Here is an 18,119-nt window from a genome sequence, read left to right on the forward strand (position 1 = left end):
AAACTTTGCATGTTTGTTTTGGTTTTTTAGTGAAATCATGGATGATATTTACCATTTTTACAGGGTTTGATATTAATTAAATGCTGACTCTCCTGATTTTGTGACATTTAAATTGTAGACATGGAAATACTTTAAGTGTTACATAAGGCTAGGGGTTTCTGGAGCTAATGTATTCTATGGCATCTCCAGTATGCTTAAATGAAACAGTGCTAATGGTGTTAAATATGCTGTCCATTTTTGTCCTGTGAACTCTGTCTTAAGTATTGGCTTATATTCAAATTGCTTTACTTTTCTGTTGTCTTTCTTTTCAGGCAAATTTTGAGGGGTGAGCAGGAGGTACCAGACTCGATGAGTTTCCATCGAAATGTCGGAAAAGTCGGGCCAGAGTACAAAAGCAAAGGATGGAAAAACAAAGTATGCAACACTCAGTCTGTTTAATACTTACAAGGGAAAGTCACTGGAAACTCAGAAAACCACAGGTGAGTAAACTGACTTTAGTTTTGCATTCTGTTTCATCATTACTGTAGTACCAATTAAGAGTGCAAAGTATATGAACACTTAACCACAGCAAGATTTTTTAACTGCTTGATAACACCAGTTAAGTGGAAGAATTCTGGAAAGTAATGTTGATTGCAGTTTCTGGTTAGCTGTAAACAGGAGTATCAGTTCAGGGAGACAGCATTTGCAGTCTTGTAGGAAGCAGAATATAGGTAAATAAAAATGGTTATATAGCTGCAGTCTCCATTTGTTATCAGCATATGACATGCCATTCCCTAGCTGTGCTTTTTACTGTATTTCAGAAAACATTTGTGGTAGTGGAGGTGTTTGATTAACAAGAAGGCAATGCTCACTTTCAGATGAGGTGCTTTGTCTGTTTTGCAGGCAACCACTGGGTGAAATTTACACTGACCTTTCAAATAAGGCCAGTGTGGGCCTGCTTTTTCATGACTGATTGGATTGAGAACCCGGGGGGGAATGACACTCTGAAGGCTTTGAATTTGATTTGACATACTTGCCTAAACTGGGGGGCGAAAGAGGGAAAGTGTGTTCAAACTTTGTTAAGGTTTGCCACAGTATTATCTTTAAAGGTTGAAACTGAGATGTTTGTAATGATACAACATGTGTAGGGTAACATCTTGTACTTGTTCACCTGAGTTGATTAGTTGGTAGGTTGAATGTCCCGTGTAGTGCGTTAGCTTCATATTGCTTTTTCATACTTGTGGTCTGGAGTAAGTGCAATTTGTAGGAATGTTTTTGCGAAAGCAGCATCTGCCAACTGAAACTGGCAGCAAAAAAGAAATGGGCTGGACCCCTGTGGGTATTCCTGGACTCATCAAGGTACATGAAACTCCAAAAGGAGCAAGAGAATGATGCTTGACAACATGTTAAAGGATATTAAGACATCAACATCATATTTGAAATGACTCCTCTAGCTTTCTGTCGCTGAGTATTGTGTATAAAGGTGGGGCCATATAGCCTTTTTAATCTCTGGAATAGGCTAACCATAGCGACTCGCTATTCAAAAAGTACTCAAGTTCTCCCAAACCAAGTATTTCTAATTCCCTTTTTTAAAAATTAAATTATGAAGAATTTTGAATTTCTAATTCTTATACTCTTAAATTTTTCTGAGTTTCTTGCAATACATTTTTATTGTAGCTTTGCATGAACACGACCTGCTAAAACAGCATTGTTAACTTGCACTTTCTATTTTGGCATGCAGTTGCCGCACGCCATGGATTACAGAGTCTTGGAAAAGTTGCTATTTCAAGGAGGATGCCTCCCCCAGCTAACCTCCCCAGTCTCAAAGCAGAGAACAAAGGCAATGACCCTAATGTGAACATTGTGCCTAAAGACGGCACAGGATGGGCTTCGAAACAAGAACAGCACGAAGAAGAAAAGTAAGTGACCTGTGAGATTAGGGCTGTTTTGCTGTGCCATTTCTCTTGAGTTTTCCCAAAACTAGGGGTGTTCAGGGCATGGGAAGAAATTGGCTAGACTTGACTGTCCTCAAGATAGCTACCAGAGAGGAAATAGCACCACTATTAATTTTTGTGAGGAAGAATCTTGCTATTAGGGGGATAGTTAAAAAAAGCCACCACACTCAAGTTGAAAGCAGTATGCTTATCAATTCCATATAAGGGGATGAGTGTTTCCTTCAGCCACCTGACGTGGCTACTTTTGTGTAAGTTTTGATGGCTGCTTAAAGGAAATACTATAACCCATTTTTACAAGATCAGTGTAATCACCTTGAAACTCTAGGAGGAACACTTAAGTACACAGCAGGTAAGTTAAATAGTAACTTGCAAGTTTGTGAGAGTATGCAAAAAATCTGTTTAATTTAGTGTGATTGTGCTTATGTATGGCAGAGAAAACTCAAAAGTTCTTGGTTGGCATACATTTGTTTGAATCTCTGCTTTATTTTCCTAACGGTTCTTAATACTTGCACTTTAATTTGTTTGGTTAGCATGCCATAAATTCTACAGACTTACAAAAATCTTAAACTTTACACTATTGTTTCATATTCTCCCAATATGTGATATAAACAAAATAGAAGTGATAGTGATGTTAAGGCACTGTTGTATACTGTGTGTAATATAATTTCCCATGCTCAGTACAGTTTCATCTGCTAAGTTTGTTTCACACTTGTACAGGAGGTCAGCTAAAGAAAATAGAGACTAAAACTTTTCAATAATCTAATTAGAAAGTATTTTAAAGCAAATTTTCTGCTATGTAAGCTTAAAATAGGATATGATTCTCGCTACAAAAGTAGAAGTGCGTTTTAAGTGTTTATTCTTTGACATATAAATTGTTCTGAAAAAAACACTTGAAGATAAAGGCACCGATTTTATGTTGCTAGTACTTGTGAAAGCAAAAGATGATTAAAGGTTTTCTTCCCCTTCTTGCTGTCCCTTTATCTCTCCCTGTATACTTTCCTATATTTAAATGTCAATTTTTGACATCTCTGAAAAGCTGTTAGACTTCAGGAGTATACTGTTGTGTTTAGCTTTTTATTTTAAGCTTACGAAACTACAAATTTACAATGTGTAGTGTTTTGTATGGTACTTCAACATCTTTATGTATTTCAAGGTCACTTACACTTTGTCTAGTTAAATCTGTGTTCAGCCAGTAGCTTGTTCTTATCCACATCTTGGTCTGCCTTTCCATAGCCTGCTGCATGTGTTAGAAGCATATTCCAGTAGTTGATGTTGTATTTAAAAATAATAGCTGTCCCTTATCTGCAGCAGGAAGGTGTTTGCCTTTGTATTTTCATACGCATTATTCTGATAAAGGCCTTAAAGACCACATACAAGTAAAACTAGTGGGGGGAGGGACTCGTTCCCAGGAACAGGTATGTATGCCCAGCGCACGAGTAAATTCTCCAAAATTCAGACCATCTAATACATTTGCTCAAGTCTTCAGACCATTTTTGTAACTACGGCTGTATTTCTCCAATATTTCAACAAGTGCTGCAGTTTACATGTAAAGTGTTTTGGTATTCCTTTCGAGTGTTGAGTATAAAGGTAACATCTTGATATCAGCTTGCTTCAGTTTAATTCTTTTTCTCTTCTATCACTTCATTGGAGTTCACATGAGCGAGTTGTTGCCTGTGATTATGAAAATTTTTTTCTGCTGCTTTCCCAAGTTATCGTTCTTTCTATGGGTATTGCCTCAGTCCCTTTTTCCTGGATAGTGCAGCCCGTCATGTATTTGATTTGATTAATTCAGCTAGCACCAAGCTGAGTTCTTTCCCTTATCAAGTGGTACAACTATACGACAGTGTTTGGAAGTCGAAACAAGAGATGAGAGGTTTGTTGTTTTTTTTTAATTCTGGTAATCTGTGGAAACAAATCAAAATTGCATTCAGCTATCCATGTGAGAAACCAGTGTGTTTCCCCCCAGTGGTGATTTTTTTTTTTTGTGTTTACTTCTACGTCATTTCTGAGACTACCATGTAAGTGCTTTGGGCTGATCATCACAGAACCCCAACGGAACTGACTTCTCAGTGGCAGTCCTCAGAAATTTCGGATTACTTTGGGATCTATTTAAAGCATTTACAATTGTTTATTGTAAGTTAACTAACATGTTATTGCACTAGTTATCTCTTTACTGCTATAATAAAGTGATTCTTGACTACTGGATTTGCCCCGTAATTCCTGTTTTATCAAAAATGAGTACTACTGAGCTGGAGGTCTTGACTTGTAGTCACTAATGCTTTGGAGTCTTAAGTTATCTGAATATGCAGATTTCAGAAATAGCTATTCTTGAAAAAAGTTAAAAAACATCACTGAATCTGTAAACTAGAAAGATCTTCAAGAATATGCCTGGTTTTTGTATTGGACGAAATGAGTGCTTACGCTTTATTGTTAAGCTGGTGAAGTTGAGACTTTGTTCTTAATACACTTAAACTTCTGGACTCCAATTCATGGTACCCATAACGTTTTCCACAATGTCTTTAGCTTTCCTTATCAGTTCCTTTTACTTCGTAATTTCTGACTTATATTTGCCTTCTTTCTCTCAGTTCATGGTGGTCTTTAAGTGCTTTTGTCTCTCAACTCCTGAGGCAAGAGAACATTTTTCCAAATTATTCCCTTCCGTGGTTGTAGATGGATTGGTTTTCGATTGTCCAATACACTACTTCGAAAGTCATTCTATTAATGGCTAACTGCATTTTCTGCCCAGCCATTTTTATTCATTCCTCTCCACTTTGGGAAATCTACTGTTGAAAGAATTAGCTAATTTATTCCAATTTTTAACTGTTACTACAACAACTCCTTTTATATAAGAAAATGCTTTTTCTACAGAAAAGTCGTTCTTGGTTCTTCAGCTGCATAGCTACCTCATCTCATTCACTTGTTTGCAGTAGTAATCCTGATGATCTTACCCTGTGCTCACACTCTTGTATTCACAAGTGCTTTTCGTCTAATTCCAGACAGCCAGACGTGCCGCAGACACAGCCAAAACCTGCTGTTCCTGCTCCTCCAGAAGCAGCTCCTGTTGCCAAATCGTGGGCCAACACCAAACCAGGTGGACAAGATGGTAGGTGATGTTCAAGGTGGAGGGGTTCTTGACTGGCCTAGCAGGCTATGAATGCTGCTGTGAGAGACCAACAGACTCAGCAACTGTTTGAGTCTTGACCGGGCCAGTCGGGGTTATGAATGCTGTGAAAGCAACTTTCTTGGCTGGAAGGTGAGCAGGTCCCCTGTCACTCAAGTGAGCTCCAGCCTGATTTAGCAGCAGGTCTGACTGCCATTTAATGGGCTGGTATAGTCACCTCTTTTGGATTGACAGGGAAATAGCAGTGCTAGCGTAAGATCTTGAACATGGCTGTGGTGAGGAGCGAAAATCAGTAGTTATAATATAACTACTGATAATATATAATGTATATATAAAATATAATATAGTAGTCAGTAGTTTTAATGCATACAATTTTGGCATGGGAACGAGAACCATAAACAGTTAGTGGTGATTCTAATCATAATTTTGAATGATTTTGTGCAAAATGTGTGTAGTCTTGATTCTATTTAAATGTCTGTTACAGCAATACTTTTCCCTTTATTTTATAGATTCCTTGGTTATTTTGTTTTCAGAGTGATAGTGTTCAAGTAGGTTTTTTCCTGGGAAAAGCATTAAAGGTGTGTGTTGGGGTTTTTTTAACATAATGGTATGAAAGGATGGAGAACTATTTCTATCAGCATGAATCTTAGCTTGAGTGTTTTGATTACAGATGTAAGAGCAGAGCTAAATCTTCAGCAGGTTTTTAAAATTGCTTGTAGAGTGAGAGGTTACTTAGAATTCCTATGTCTCCATTATGAAAAATAACCTACGACATGTTTTAGTCCTTAAATTTGAGACTTACAGGCCTTCTGTAGCTATAAAATAAACTTTTGGCTTTCAAGTTGAAGAATTGAGCTCTTACGGATAGAGATCTTAGAACAGTAAAATCTGAATTGTGTGGAGGTGACTTCTAAGCCATTATATGGAGTTTGTTAACATGGCATATTTGTTAAAGGCAAGATTTTGCCTTTTTTTTTTGCAGTAAGTATTAGAAGTGACAATTCTAGATTCTGTGCTTCTCCTCTCTAATGTTCAGTGTTTCCTTTGTTGTCAAATATAGGAACTCTCCTCCTTTAAGCTTTTGCAGGAGTTTTGTAGAATAAAAAAAAGGAATTAACACTGATGCAAAGTGATCTGCATACCAGCCTTTCTACATAAGCTGATAAGATCATCTCTATGACACAGGAAATAGTGATTTGGCTCAGTGGCTTCAAAATGCATTTAGCTAATTATTTTGTAGTTACCATGGCAGCTTGTGTGCCAAGCCCAGATGGTGCCCTCATTTCATTCAATTAATGCAGTAGTGGGTTTGCTGTTTCAAGAAGAAATACAGAATGTGAATTGGCATCAGCTGCTTGCTATCCTCCTGAGTTTGAAACTCTGCATACACCTGTTGTGCTCATGCTTTCCTGATCTGCAGTTGGCTGGTGGAACCTGTAGTTTTTCCAGATGCCTTGTATGTGTTCCAGCAGTCATTCAGCTGGCTGCCTCATGTTCTTGTAAGACTTCAGTTGAGTGAGGCAAGACTAAATCCTTCTCTGATGCTGTTGGTGGCCATATTGAAAGGAAAGACTTCTAAAATGTAATGGCAGCATGTATTTTTCAGCTCATGCATTGGCTAAGAGTTGGGGTTAATTGCTACCATGACATCTTTGAATTCTTTAACTTCTTTCTGAACTGTTGGCTGACAATCTGGCTATTTCAGGTTGATAACGTACGTGCTGTCAAGCTGATCTGAGGCTGCCGTTACTTTGCAATTAAAGCATTGTTGCTGTCACTGTGTAGACTTGACCAGAACAGAAAACATTTTTCAAGATTCATAAAACTCATGAATGTTGCATGCCACAGGACCTCTGAAGAGGCTCCCTTGTCTGGCAGGCCATCTGGCTAGTGTGACTGTGGTTTTCAGTACCCTTAAGCAAGTTGTTGGATGTAGCTGCTTGGCAAGGTCAAGAGTCCAATGTCCGTTAACAAAAAAAAATATTAATGTGATCTGTAGTAGGTGAAGTTGGAATGAAGATTGAAAGATTTCAAGGCAATTTGTAGGCACAGGGATAAATAGTTGTATTTGCTGTTATGTCTTTACACAGAAAGTACAAAGAGTAAGGAGTTTATCCTGTGCTTGACTCTTCATCAAAAAAAAAAAAAAATCAGGATCCCTGCATCCATGAAGGATTCTTTCATGAATTGGAGAGAACAGAAGCTTTTCTAGCCATTAGCTAAAAAAAAATATCGTGGGGATTGGGGGGTTTTGGACAGCATATGTTCAGATCCTTTTTTGTGAGTTTGCCCTGTAGTCCATGTAGCATAATACGATGTCTCTTAAAGTAGCCAGTAGTAAAGACAGTGTGTGAACAGGGCGTTATTCAGGCTGTTAGAATAGAAATCTTCCCTCAGTAAGGTTGTCAGTGATTTGGTACTAGAATGCTATTGACCTAATAGGTCAATATCTATTGCGTGTATGGGAGGGGGGGAAATTGATTCAAAGTAGATGCTAACAAAACCTGCTAAAGAGGAAGACAATCTATCTATTTGACTTCCCTACCGTGTGCAACAGAAGTCTTAAATTCCAATCCAGAGTTGTTATGTCAAAGGTTTTAGAAATCAAAGAATGCTACAGTTCTGATACTTTTCTCACAATGTGAAAGCTGTGGCCTTTTAAAGTCCTGAAGAATTGTTATTAAAGCAGTAATTAATCTTAGGAGCTTTTGCAATAATAGCGGCCCATTCTTTGGTTGACTATAGTTGTAGAATAAAACAAAGGAAATATTTGCCTGGGGAGGGCGGGGGTAGAAAGTGTTAACAGAGCTGAGGAACTTCAGGTACTGTGTTAAGTCTTGTTCCATTGTCCATTATTGCTCTCTGGTGCTTATGGATTTTTCTCAGCCCCAACAGGTGTGACAGTTGGCCTGGTAAATTCAACAACTTTGGTAGTAAATGTGAATGCTTTACAAGGATTACTCTTCGCTTATGTGAATTATGTTACCAGTAAATTGATGTGGCTTTAACATTCACTTTTTAAGGATGAGCAGGCTTTTATCACTTTCTGAACCATTTTGACTTCAGAAAGTTGTGACTTTGAATATCTTAACTGTGTAGGTCCAGCTATTCAAGTAAATAGTTACTTCCAGCAAGAGTTTCCCAGTCTGCCGGCAGCTGGGGATCAGGAAAAGTCAGGCAAAGAGAAAGATGGACCTGAAGAGCTCCATGGATCAGGACCCAACTTGCGACCACAGAGTAAGCATATACTACAAATTTTTGTGAAATTGCATGGGTTTGTGTGGAATTCATTTATTACAAGATTACTTGCACCCCATACAAAATAAATTGGTTTAATAATCAACACACTCCTACACTGAAGAAACAAATTTTTGGGGCTTTCTTCTGCTTTACTGTGTTCCTGGTGTGTGGAAAATAGGGTATTTAATCTTGTCCACTTTCCATTTTCCCAACGTAGTCAGTACTCCACTTGTGCTCTGAGGAACATCTGTTAGTTCATAAAATCATAGAATCATAGAATGGTTTGGGTTGGAAGGGATCTTTAAAGATCATCTAGTCCAACCTTCCCTGCCACAGACAGGAACATCTTCCACTATAGACCAGTTGCTTAAAACCCTGTCCAACCTGACCTTGAACACTTCCAATGATGGGGCATCCACAACTTCTATGGGCAACCTGTTCCAGTGTCTCACCACCCTCATCATAAAGAATTTCTTCCCCCATATCCAACACAAATCTACCCTCTTTCAGTCCAAAACCACCACTCCCTGTCCTATCACCACAGGCCCCGGCAAAAAGTCTCCCTCTGTTGCTCTTGTAGGTCCCCTTTAAATATTGAAAGGCTGCTATAAAGTCTCCCCAGAGCCTTCTCTTCTCCAGGCTGAAAAACCTGAACTCTCTCAGCCTTTCTCCATAGGAGAGGTGTTCCATTCCTCTGACCATTTTTGTGGCCCTGCTCTGGACCCACTCCAGCGGGACCATGTCCCCCCATGCTGGGGACCCCAGGGCTGGACACAGCACTCCCAGCAGGGTTTCATGAGAGCAGAGTAGAGGGGGACAATCACTTCCATCGACCTGCTGGCCATGCTGCTTTTGATGCAGCCCAGGAGGTGATTGGCTTTCTGGGCTGCAAGCGTACATTGTCAGCTTGTGTCCAATTTTTCACCCATCAGAATCCTCACGTCCTTCTCTGCAGGACTACTCTCAATGCACTCATTCCTCAGATTGTATTGATATTGGCAATTGCCCTGACCCAGGTTCAGGACCTTGCACTTGGCCTTGTTGAACTTCACGAGGTTCACACTGGCCCATTCAAGCCTGTCAAGGTCCCTCTGGATGGCATCTGTTTCTCTTAAGCATATCAGCTTCACCTCTCAGCTTGGTGTCATCTGTAAACTTGCTGAGGCTGCACTCAATCCAACTGTCTATGTCAATAATAAAGATATTGAATACTACTGGTACCAATATGGATGCTTGAGGGACACCCCTTAGTTGCACAATACTGGTATTTTATTACTTCCAGCTGCTAGATGGCGCAACAGCTAAAATATGTATTTAAAGAAATCTCCTAATATTAACTAATTATATAAATCATCATTAGGGTTGTCCCCAGATGGTTAGTACTCAGAGTAGCCTGAAAAATCCTGAATAGGAAGTGTAATATACAGGATACCATAACAGTGGACTGTGATTTGAAAGGCTGAGGCATCTTTAGCTCATGGCTGATGTGCTCTGACTGGCTGGATCTGTTTCAGCTGTGGGGGATTAGATCTAGTGAAAACAACCATAACAGTGCTCGGTTTATGTGTCTTGGTGAAGAAATGTGTATTGCTTCCTCAGATCCTTTTAATGGGGAGGCTTTTGGGACTGTGCCTGTTGCCAGTGAGAAACAAAATTCCTTTCTTCCTCAAAAATTTTGGTTTTGATGAGGTTTGATGGACTAGGAATCCTTTCCTGCACTGTAGGTGGCACTGTCTTGTGCCAGTGATAGATAAAATGTGCACTGGTTTTAGAGGACTTGGGCTCTCAGGGGATCCTTAACTCCTTTCTGCATTACAGGCATCAGTTTTCCTTGATTTGTTTCAGTCGGGTCCTGCAGACTAAGGCCATATGCTTGTTCAGGTCCTCACTTTATTCTGATGTAGAGAGTAAGTTGTCATGAAATTCAAGGGATGTCCAACATTAAATTAGGAAAATAGCTACACGTGTCTGTTCCAGCCTCTTGCAGGCAATTATAATTTTGGTCAGCACTGTACATGCTATATTAAGCCCTTCTTTCAGGTCTGACAGCAAAAAGCTAAACGAGCTTTGTGAGTACTTCCCCTTTAGCAGCTGTGCTCCCCAGCAAAGATAATTGGAAGAACTGTAATGGATACTTAAGAGCATAGTTTAAAACTGCTTAAAGAGTTTGTGTCCCTAAAGGAACACTATTTTGCAGTGTGTGTCTGTGAATTTTTGTTGGTCCCCATGGGTCTGAGCACTGCTGCTAAGTTTACCTTTTTTTTTTGTTCTCATCCATACTCTGTAGGCAGAAACTCCTAAATGAATGGACTGCCTGGCAGAAGTCATAGGTCATTAAAATCCTTGCTTTTCCTGGACTTTTTGCTAGACATTCACACCCAGAAGTACAGCCTTCATCACTTCTATTCCATCTTTACCAGATAGAGATAGAAGCCAGACTCTGGATACATGTCTTCACTTATAAAGATAATGCACACCTATGTCATTTTGAGCTGCTTGAGAGTTTCGTGGTAGGCCTTTGCTGCTTAAGCAGCTTGATCTTTCCCTTGACAGTCAACAGTGGCTCACTTACCCCAGCTAAATCTGTTCTCTCCTGTGCTATTATCAGTATCCTTCCTAAACTGCATTGTATTTTGGAAGGTAGAGTAGGACAACTAGAGCAGTCTATAAATTTAACTCTTACCCTTCAGGAACACAGCTGAATGCAGGGCTGAAGAGGATTAGAAAACAGCCATTCCTTGTTTCAGTACCAAGTATGAATGTGTGTGTGCACAGATCACTGTCACTGAAAACTGGGTAGGAAGAATGTGTTTTTCATCATGCCTGTCTGTAAATCTGTAATATAAAGTCTGTTCTTGTTTTTTCTCGTACTGATTCTGTCCATGCAGATGCTACTAATTGGAGAGAAGGTGGTAATAAGAGCAACTCACCTGGTTCTCCAGCTGATCAAGAAGCTAAGGCTCTTGGACAAGAAGATGGTAATGCTACACCAGCGGAACAAAATGATGGCCAGAAGGCAGTAGAGAAGAGGGATGTGCGGTTACCACAGGTCCCTCAGCCCAAGCTGAATGGCCAGCAGCAGCCACCTATTTCGTCTCAGTACAGAGCAATGATGCCACCTTATGTAAGTGATGGTTACATGAAAAGTTTTTAAGCAGCAGGGATTGATTATTGGCTAGTGTGATTTCCTAATGCCCCTTTCTCCTCCCTCCATAGAACGCTTAGCTATTCTACTAGAAGGATGGGATTGCAACCAACTCCTTAAAGGATGTGGCTACCTGTTGCCGCTCCTGCTACACCGAGTTTGAACTTGTCAGGACCTGATAAACACTTGTAATCACTCCACCTTGGTGACCTGATGTCACACATTTGTGATATTAAGCAAACTGCCATTGTGATTCCTTTGATGATCTCAGTATGCTTAATGCAATGATATTTTTTAACGAATGGCTCTTGTTTTTAAACCTTTCTTAGATGTTTAATCAGTATCCTAGAATGGCATATCCTCCTTCCATGCAAGGTCCAACAAGGTTTCCCAATTCTGAGCCTAGCAGGTAAGAAACCTTACAAGTGTTATTGTTGTGTGCGTATGAAGTCTGTTTGTGACTCAGTGGAAAAAAAAAATAATAATTTGCACAGACTGTCTTGATTATGATTATACACTGCATAAGAACTGCCACTGGTTAGTCTCACGAGTTTGGCTTGTGTGGAGCAGTGCCATGGAGTGGTTTGTGTTTGACAGCTCAACTGCGGAACTTGAGGGAATTCTACACATTACAGGGTTTTTAACTGGGAAAGAGCAGGAGTCACTTGGGGACACTTTTGAAACTTCAGCAAGTATTTTGCCTGGAAAAGGACTCTTCCATTATCGTAATGAAAGTAGTTAATTCCTGGTTCTCAACTCTACTGCTCTCCAATTTAAGTGGAACTGTAATGCATTATATAATTAGTTTTCCTCCTCTGTGTGCATTTCTCCATAGTTGAGGATGGCTGTGCACATGCATGAGGAAACAGGGGATGCTGTAGGCAGTAGGGTACAAACTTTGACAGGTGGTCTGTGGTTGGGATCAGGAAGAGGACAGAAAGGCTGAGAGGGATGACTGGGAGAACTTGACTATAGGAGTAGGGAGAAGGTACAGAAGCTTTGACAGTGAGAGAGCATGAGAAGTATAAAGAAATATCTCTGAGGTGGATAAATTGGTGATGAGAAGGATGCCAGATCTATGCAGTGTGTTGTTTGAAAGCTACAAGGCATGTGGTTTTCTGCTGTCAACTGATGTTTGGCTTGTTTGTGAAGTGTGCAAGCAAGCCTATAGCATCTAATCTTTCTCTTCCATAAAGAATTATCTGGCGGTGTGTCAGTAATTGTTTGAACTACAATAGTCGCACATGTGGATGGTAGTTCACACTTATACCGTATTTGAGAGAACAGTACTGTATACTTCAAATAATTGTCATACAAGTTGACCTTTTATCTAGTCATTTTGCTGGATGAATAGTGACAGTGGCCTTTTTTCTCTCTTTTTAGAGGGCCAAGGGGAAGAGGACCACCTTCATGGTGTTCAGAACCTATTGAGCGCCCATCCATTCTTAGTGCTAGTGAACTTAAAGAACTTGATAAATTTGATAATCTAGATGCTGAGGCTGATGAAGGCTGGGCAGGTAAGAACATCAGATTGTGGTTTCTGTTATTTGTATATCGAATCTTTCTGAAAGATTAACTGAATATTTGCTTATGTATCAGGTGCTCAGAGTGAAGTGGATTACACTGAGCAGTTGAACTTCAGTGATGATGATGAGCAGGGAAGTAGTCAAAAAGAGAAGGAAAGCGGGTGAGTTGGTGTTGCCAGTTGTGTGAATGCCACTTAACTAGCTTAGCTTTTGGGAAGGTTGAATGAAATGAGTGCAAGTACTCATTCCAATAACATTTATTCCAGTAATCTAATACTGTATTAAATTGCATAACTGCCTGCAGACTCCAGTCAGCTGGACATGTAATAGAAATAATCCTTGCTGTGAGGAAATCTCACTCTTGATAAGAAACATTGAGGGTAGAAGATAAATCACCAAATACCTTTGTGGAGTACACCTTCCATTTTTCTTATTTCTTTGCACAGTGATGAACAAACGCCATCAAAAGATTCCCAGGGTCCTGATGGCCAGAAAGAAGCAGAAGAACAGACAAGTGCGAAGTCTGCCACCCAGGTTTCCACAGCAGCAACCAAAGGGTCTTACAGCAAAAGCTCTCAGCTTGATCAGGTTTGTGTGTTCTTCTCTTCAGCTCTTCTGGCAACAGCCTCATTAGGAGAGGTCTGACTCAGGTGTCTTTCCAAACTGTCAGGTCAATTACGGTTATGAACATGAGTGAAAGCATTAGCTACTGCCTATCTGAGCTGTGGTAACTGATCGGGTGCTGCTTAGTCAACGTAGCTACTTCTGGTTGCAAAATAAAAATAGCATGTCTTTATCTAGTGTGTTCTAATCCACAGTTATGAGGCAGTGAGAACTCGTGTCAGTTACTGTGACTCAACTGACAAGCTTTAACTCGATACTCTTGTCTGTCCATCCCTGTAACAGTGAATGAAGCCGTTCTGGTGTCCGTCATGTTTTATAGTGGCACAGAGTAAATAGTGCCCAGTTGGCCCACACGTTTTTACTGGGTGTGGGGGTTTTCTTGGTATTGTGACCCACTTTCTTCAGTGCACCTTGTCAGAAGTGAGCTGACACACTACTGCTATCTCAGGCGGATGGATTTTATACAGACCATGTGGAATTCATCAGCTCAGCCATTTTGGTTTTTGGTTTATCCTCTAGTAGAAGAAGATTAGCAACCACCTCAGCTTATGCCTGCTTCAGCTCTACTTTTATATTTTTTTCCCCAGGAAAAGCTACTGTTGACTTTATGTGAAAATTTCCCAGAAATGTTTTTTTCTTGACACCAGTAATAATGAAGATAGGAGATGTTGAATTGGTTTTACTTGCACTTTATATGTAAAGATAATGTTGTCTTTTAGGGTTTAATGCCACATCGAATCTGAGGAAAAGCAGTACAGTAACATAAACTCTGAAATTTGAATGTGTGGATTTTTAAAGTAATTGTTTAGCTCTCGGTACATAAAGTGGAAATGTTCTTGCCCTTGTTTTGCGTGCAAATTTGTGTCATATGCAGATAGTTCACTAGGTGTAGTATCTTAATGCAGTAGAAAACAGTAAATCTAAAATTTATCAGCTTGACTGTTGTTATGAGCTTGCTTAACCCTGGTACTGTGTTTGATCCAATAGGATCGGGGTCCAGCACAGCCTTCTATACATGAAAGAGGTGGTCCTGCTCTTCATCCAAAATCAATTTTGCCACCGGTGAGAAAGATTAGAATTGTCCTTATTTCCTTGGGTTAAATTCTTTAATGCTGGGGGGGCAGGATTTAGACTAAGAAAAGTAAAAATATGCTTCACATAGGGATAAGCCTTTTCTTTAACACGTAAAATGATCATAGTGCCTCGGGCCAGTAAGAATGGGACCTCAACACAGCCATGCTGCTAATTCTGTAAAGCAGCCCTATCTTGTAAGTGGCATATGAAATGCATGAGAATTTCAAGAGCCCCATTTGGGAGCTAGAGAGGACAGGGGCATGGGAACAGTGCTGGAGGGCTGGCTGCTGAGGCAGATGGGGAGATGAAGTCCTAAGTGAAATGTGTACATAGTAGCTTCTTACCAATTTTCAGCAGTCCTTATTAAAATCTGTTATCCTGACCTATCCTGAATTTCTTTGGCTCCTTGGGCGACTTTTGCCTGAGGTCTGCCCTGAGTCTCTGTGATTTAGAGCAGCCTGTAACCAAATCTAAAAGGTGTTTGTCATCTTTGCTGTCACTTTGCCTTAGGAGGAGGAGTGACATGAGCCCAACTGAATCTTGACCTCTCCTTTCTGAGCTTAGGTTGTATGAGTCTGAACTGGAGCAGGAAGGTGGGGGCTTGCTTTTTCTTCCAAATCTTGCTTTTTAAAGGTGCCATGCAAATACATGTGTTGACAAATAGTTAAATATAATCTTTCAGCTGGCTGTTTATATAATACATGCTCAACTTGACCTAACTGATTTTAATATTGCAGCACCCTCCTCCCCCTGATCGCCAGGTAGGACCTGGAAGGCAGGGACCCTTTCCCCCTAAACCAGTACCGGATGAAGATGAAATCTGGAAACAGAGGAGAAGACAGCAGTCAGAGATATCTGCTGCAGTTGAGCGAGCCCGTAAGCGGAGAGAAGAGGAAGAAAGAAGAATGGAAGAACAGCGAAAAGCAGCTTGTGCCGAAAAGTTAAAACGGTTAAATGAGAAATTCGGCTGTGTGACAAAACCCTCCCGGGAAGACCCTCTGAAAGAGAGGGAGAGGGAAAGGGAGAGAGAGAGGGAGCGGGAGAGGGAAAGGGAAAGAGAAAGGGAGCGGGAGAGGGAAAAGGAGAGGGAGCGCGAAAGAGAAAAAGAGAGGGAGAGGGAGAAGGAAAAGGAGAAAGAGAGGGAGAGGGAGAAGGAGAAGGAAAAGGAAAAAGAAGAAAAAGAAAAACTGGAGAAGGCAAAAGAGCAAGAAAGGGAGAAAGAGAAAGAAAAGGAGATGGAGAAAGAAGAGCAGGAGAATGAGAAAGAGAAAGAGGAGGAGAAACCAGCACATGAGGTTCCTGAGCCTGTAGAACCTGTGGCAACACCTGTAGTAGAAAAACAAGAAAGTGAAACCAGGAATAACAAGGAAGAAAAAGGTATGTTTGCACGCAGGTAGGAGTTGTCTGTCTTAAAGCTGAGCCACAGAGCGTAGTTGCAATCTAGGAGGGTAATTTGCATACCTAATTAACTTAGTGCATGTACACCATTTACTTTCCTGACACATTAGAGCTGCTAACTGTCCTTTGAGCTAGACCAGTTTGCCCATCTCATCAAAACGTTAAAGGAAAAATTGTGCTCTGTGATTTAGGCTGGACTTTGAAGAATACAGAAGGAAAAGCAGGCTTTCTTTTCTTGCTAAAGGAGAGTTGGTCAGCAACTTATGTTGCTAAAAAGCAGTGTAATGTGGTTCAACTATTCTGTTCTTTCAGCAAGCCTAGAGAAGTAGGCACAAAGAGTGTGTATTTAAACTTGGTGCATTTTTTGTAGTGGAACTTGAATGCCACAAGAGAACCGTTAGACTATGCTTAATAAGGTTGTGTTATCCTTTAAATGGATAAAAGTGATAGTAAAACCAAACCTTGGTTCATAAAAAAGTTGATTCAAATGTAATATGGTAGCATTGATACAGCACTTATTAAATCACATAATAGTTAAAACCTAAATGCCACTGGTTGATTACCCAGTGTGTTTCTGTTTAAAAGGGACACTGGCAGATGTATTGATGACAATTGGGGTTGTTCTTAATTTTATTTGCCTTTATTGGTTTTTGAAACCAAGACTGTGAAGTTAGGGAAGGCAGACTGTTTTCATTTTAGAACATCCTTTTTCTGACATTCTGGTGAAATTGGCATAGTTTTAAGAATCACTCTTGTCTCCCACATGTGGGGTGTGGTTTTTTTTTTTCAGAAGATCAAGCAGTCTTTACCCGACAAGATAGTAGTCGAAATGAGAAAGAGATTTCACAGGTGACACATGAGAGTGAGCCAGATTCAGGATCTCAGCCTCGTCCTGCTGTTTCCTCAGGCTATTCTAAACAGTTCCAGAAGTCATTACCACCAAGATTTCAGAGGCAGCAGGTAACTATTCATTAAAACAATAATGTCTTCTGCCTCATTCTGAGTAAGAACGTGGCCACAGAAGTTTCAAAAAGCTTAAGTTGGTTGTTTCCAGCTTCTATAACATCTGTGGTATTGGCAGGAATTGCTCTGCATGAAATGCTTCTTGTCGCTCGCAAAGTATGTAAGTGAGCAGAAGACAAGAGAGGCTTTAAAAACTGGCCATTTCGCATCAGTTGCTGAAGTAGACCATTGCCCTGTGGTTACCTGTGGAACTTGGGGTTTGATGATCATTGTTTCTGCAGCTTTTCCCTAAAGGGTGTGATACTTACAAATGTAATTTGGACTTGAGTCCTATGATCTGAAGAGCACTTTGCATTAATGACATGCACGAAGCACAGGTTGTTCTGTGTCTCAGCTGAACGCCAGCAAAACTGCAGCTATTCTAAATTGTTCAGTTGGCTGGTTTTCCGCCACGCTTCTCCTAGTTCATCCTGATGCATGTTTGTGATTAATTTTCAAAATGCTTAGTGTCCTGAAGGTAACTGTACTTGTTGTTTCCAAGGGTTATTTGCATTCTGATCAAGTCTTCATCTTAACAAAAAGTTTCGCAATACTGTTTTCTGTTACGCAGGAGCAAATGAAACAGCAGCAGTGGCAGCAACAACAGCAAGGTGTCCTTCCACAGTCTGCTCCCTCACAGCCTTCTAGTGGCCCTGTCCCACCTCCCCAGCACAGACCCCTTTACCAGCCCATGCAACCACATCCTCAGCATTTAGCTTCAATGGGCTTTGACCCACGGTGGCTTATGATGCAGTCTTATATGGACCCACGAATGATGTCAGGAAGACCTGCAATGGATATGCCTCCTATTCATCCAGGTAAAATCTGGCAGCATTTTTTGGCTGCTGAACTTTCTTGGTTTTGAAATAGCTTCCCCTGACTACGGTATGTATAGTTAACAGCGAATGGCTGGGTTTTTTAAAAAGAAAACTACATTATTTCATTGTTTGAGACAAAATAGGTTTTAGTAACACTGGGAAAATGATAGTCATGTGTCAATGTATATCTTTGACTCTAAAGTAAAATCACGGCTTTCTTCTGTATTGCAGGCATGT

General features: G+C 40.3%; 1 protein-coding gene across 1 annotated transcript in view; it reads left to right on the top strand.

The window, feature by feature from the left end:
- The first annotated feature begins 364 nt into the window (after positions 1-364).
- The window catches only part of PRRC2C (proline rich coiled-coil 2C), a 56,275-nt gene continuing 38,520 nt past the window's right edge, over positions 365-18,119 (top strand). The window contains exons 1-13 of the mRNA XM_059822329.1: positions 365-479; positions 1,721-1,898; positions 4,931-5,037; positions 8,161-8,292; positions 11,184-11,419; positions 11,770-11,849; positions 12,824-12,957; positions 13,040-13,127; positions 13,413-13,554; positions 14,578-14,652; positions 15,402-16,041; positions 16,862-17,022; positions 17,636-17,882. Of these exons, the coding sequence (XP_059678312.1) occupies positions 365-479; positions 1,721-1,898; positions 4,931-5,037; positions 8,161-8,292; positions 11,184-11,419; positions 11,770-11,849; positions 12,824-12,957; positions 13,040-13,127; positions 13,413-13,554; positions 14,578-14,652; positions 15,402-16,041; positions 16,862-17,022; positions 17,636-17,882 (2,335 nt within the window). The remainder of the gene's footprint in view (positions 480-1,720; positions 1,899-4,930; positions 5,038-8,160; positions 8,293-11,183; positions 11,420-11,769; positions 11,850-12,823; positions 12,958-13,039; positions 13,128-13,412; positions 13,555-14,577; positions 14,653-15,401; positions 16,042-16,861; positions 17,023-17,635; positions 17,883-18,119) is intronic.

The sequence above is a fragment of the Gavia stellata genome, chromosome 10, assembly GCF_030936135.1.
Source record: "Gavia stellata isolate bGavSte3 chromosome 10, bGavSte3.hap2, whole genome shotgun sequence".
In the NCBI taxonomy this organism is placed as follows: Eukaryota; Metazoa; Chordata; class Aves; order Gaviiformes; family Gaviidae; genus Gavia; species Gavia stellata.